Here is a 3,503-nt window from a genome sequence, read left to right as displayed (position 1 = left end):
AAAAAAAAAAAAAAAAAAGTTCCAGAGCCTCCATGTGTGACATTGGGCCTGGCAAGGGGATCCCAAGGTACAGCCAAGCAGTTTAGTGGACTAACCTGGATCCACATCCTTTTTTCATTCATTCATTACATGTTTTTGATAGTCTTCAAAGACCATGTCTTCTCTGAAATGGCTGTTAACTAACTGGATGCAGACAGAACATGTAGACTATGCAGAGCAGACAGTTCACCTGACAAGGATGGTGATTTGATCCCAGTCTCCCTCAGCTCCACAATAGCAGCAGAACAGACTCTGTTGTGTATCTTTTACCATGACAACTCTGATTGTAACACAGACTCAAGGTTTAGAAGGATCACCGGATTCTAGAGACCAGGTCCAACTGCTGCCCAACACTCACCAACAACAGCTCTGTTGGCCGAGGAGATGACTTTCTTGGACCCAGAGGGCAGCTTCACACGGGTCTTCTTGGTCTCCGGGTTATGGGAGATAACAGTGGCATAGTTCCCGGAGGCCCGAGCCAGCTTGCCACGGTCCCCAGGTTTCTCTTCCAGGCAGCACACGATAGTACCCTCGGGCATGGTGCCCACAGGGAGGACATTGCCGATGTTAAGCTGGGCTGCAGAGAATATGGCATCGGGCAGTCAGCACACCCTCCTTGTTCACCTCTCCAACCACCCACGGGGTAACTTCTGCCCACGCGAGCCCTCCCCAGGTCGCTTTAGCTCCCGGCTCACCTTTCTTCCCACAGTACACGAACTGGCCAGTGTGGATGCCCTCGGCGGCAATGAACAACTCCGTGCGCTTCTTGAACCGATACGGGTCCCGGAAGACCACCTTGGCAAGGGGCGCGCCGCGGCCGGGGTCGTGAATGATGTCCTACGGGCCGGGGCGGCGTGAGCGCAGGGTCCTGGCCGGGCGTCCCATCCCCACTCCCGCCCCCGCCCCAGCCGGCGCACCGCACCTTCACGATGCCCTTGATGTAACCGTGCCGCTCCGCGAAGTCCACGGCGCGCAGGCGCGCGGCGCCCTTACGGTGCTTCACGTGCGCGCGGAACACAGAGCCGGCGCCCTTCCTCTGTCCGCGGATCACGCGGCCCATGGCGGCAGGTTCTAAGGGAGGCTAGCGGTCAGCGCTCTGACGGCCAGAAAACTGCGAGCCCGGATTCCCAGGACCCCGCTCCCGAGTGCAGGCGAGCTCCACCACCCTCAGCCCTTGTTTCGGCCCCGCACAACAGCTGCCTCTTAGGAGCGTCCGCCTGGTCCCCTTGCGGGCGATGGCTGTAGATGAGGCACAGGCCGCAGCGCCCCATGCACAACCTACCTGTAGACGAACGCGGCCGAGAAAGGAAACGCGCCACGCGCTAGCTGCCTTATCTTCCGGGGCGGGGCCTAGAGGCGCGCCCGCTTCCGGTCTCGCAGCGGCGGCCGAGTGTGGTTCCTGCTGGGACTCGTAGTCTATCCCCGGCGCCCAGCAGTTGGGGTCTCTGCGCATGCTCACTGTGGAGGGCCTAATCTCCGGGTAGTTGCGAGCTGCGAGTCCTCAGAACGGTCTCCCAAGGATTAATTGCCCCTTGAGCTGCTGCGGAGGCACCGAGAGATTGGGTGACTTTTCCAGGGTAACAGAGAGATCCACTCGGGCTGTTGGGTCTAGGGCTCCCGCTGGCGCAAGGCGGAGGGTGGGCGGGGGGAGTTCTGGTTTACAGAGCGAGAGGACCAGGGTCCTGGCGGCAGGTAGCAAATGGATGTCTTCCACCGGAGCAGGCGCTCTTTGAGCCGGAGGCTTTATGCCGTGCTGGGCACTCGGAGAGGTCAGGTTTCTGGGCGAGGAGCTCGGGATCCTGGTCTCTGCTTGTAAGCACCAGGGAGGACGGCACTGGGCGTCGAGGTGGGTGCGGGAGTCACAGCTAGGTCTCCCGGCAGTGGGACAGCAACTCCGGCCCGCGTAGCTCCTCCGCCCGCCGCTAGAGGAGAGACAGCGGCCCTGGAAATAGGGAGGGCCAATCTGGAGGAAGGAGTAGTGTTAGGTAATTGCCTCAGAAAGCCCGATCCCCAGAAAGCTCCTTCCTGCTCTCTCTCTCCCTCTCCCTCTCCTTTCCCCTCCATTTCTCCTCCCTTCCCTTCTTTTCTCCACTCATCCCCTCACCCCTCTTTCCCCCCCTCCCTTTTCTTCTCCACTCCTCATCTCTCTCCCCTCTTTTCTCTCCTCTTTTGTCTTCTCTTTTTCTCCCCTCCTTGGGAAAAGTAGGTCCTTCTAGAGAGGGCCCCTGAGTGAATAGTGACAGCGGGGAGACCATGGAGCGCAGACAGCTGGGGAGGGCGGGAATTGAGGGCAAAGGAGACTGCAGTGAGGACTGGGGGGGCCCCAGTAGACTCTGCAGGGGCAGAGGCAAGAAGGACATCTAGAGAAGGGAACACTGGAGAGGGGTGGGAGGGTGCCTTGTCCCCACTGCTGAGATCATGGGTGAGCTGTGGGCGGGGTGTAGGGCATTAGGAGGCAGCCCACAGCCGGCCTAAGGGCTGAAGGACATCAGGGCAGAACTGGGACTCCAGGAGCAGGAGGAGGGGTCCTGAGGTCAGCACAGAGGTCCAGAGGGGCAGAGAGTCGACTGTGGGACAGAGGTGGGAAAGGTGCTTTGATACACAGATTGTGGAGTCTCCAGGATGGTATCTTGGGTGCCTGTGAAGGAGCTAACGAAATTTCATGATTCCTTGGTATATAGAATATTTTCAGTGCAAAGGTCATTTTTGATTAGGAAGCACTGGCCCCTCCTCTGTAAAACCTGAGTAACCTGATTTAGAATCAGGAAAGGGGCTTCTAGACTCCTTATCACATGCCAATAGACCTGGCCCTAAGGTCATTTAAAGCACGATACCTGTCTCTCAGGTTACTTTATGAATCAATCTGTTTCCCTCAATCTACCTACCCCCCCTTAGCAACCGCTTGCTGCACGTAAACTTTGCAGTTTCTCTCCTCCCTGCCTTCTAGAAAGCATCTTTAAAAGCCACTAACTATCGCTCAAACTTTGGGACATCATTCTTGTGGTTCTCCCCATGTGCATGGTATTTGAAAATAAACCTTTCTGTTATTATTAACTCTACTATAACTGTGAGTTGATCTTTTTCGCAAACCAACCTAGGGGAAAAGAGCAAGTTTCCTTGGGGCTCCCCCTCACCTGGGACAAGATGTACCTCAGCAATGGATGCCAAATCCTCAGGTGTAGCCAAGAGGCCAACTAGGCCACAGTTGGCCTCACAGAGCCAGTGTTAGGTTACTGCCTCAGAAAGTCCCTTCCCCCAAAAAAGCCCCTTCCTGCCCTTAAAGTTACAACTCCCTAGCACAGGGAGTAGCCTACTTACCTCATCACCCTTTTCCAATTTCCTGCCCTAATGGCTCTTTCCGCCAGATCAATAACTTTTTTTTTTTTTTTTTGAGACAGAGCCTCAAGCTGTCCCCCTGGGCAGAGTGCAGTGGCATTACAGCTCACAGCAACCTCCAACTCCTG

The 3,503-nt window shown here is 56.5% G+C and overlaps 1 protein-coding gene across 1 annotated transcript in view; it reads right to left on the bottom strand.

Annotated features, from left to right (window-relative positions):
- RPL8 (ribosomal protein L8) overlaps positions 1–1,401 on the bottom strand; it is a 3,996-nt gene extending 2,595 nt beyond the window's left edge. Inside the window, exons 1-4 of the mRNA XM_003802335.3 lie at positions 1,322–1,401; positions 962–1,110; positions 735–876; positions 398–616 (exon numbers count right to left, since the gene is read on the bottom strand). Of these exons, the coding sequence (XP_003802383.1) occupies positions 398–616; positions 735–876; positions 962–1,099 (499 nt within the window). The 5' untranslated portion in view covers positions 1,100–1,110; positions 1,322–1,401. The remainder of the gene's footprint in view (positions 1–397; positions 617–734; positions 877–961; positions 1,111–1,321) is intronic.
- Between the last annotated feature and the right edge of the window lie 2,102 nt (positions 1,402–3,503).

Source organism: Otolemur garnettii, unplaced genomic scaffold (assembly GCF_000181295.1).
Source record: "Otolemur garnettii isolate 467f Iridium unplaced genomic scaffold, OtoGar3 scaffold00245, whole genome shotgun sequence".
NCBI lineage: Eukaryota > Metazoa > Chordata > Mammalia > Primates > Galagidae > Otolemur > Otolemur garnettii.
The sequence above is the reverse complement of the archived record's forward strand: the minus strand, read 5'-3'. Positions and strand labels throughout refer to the sequence as shown.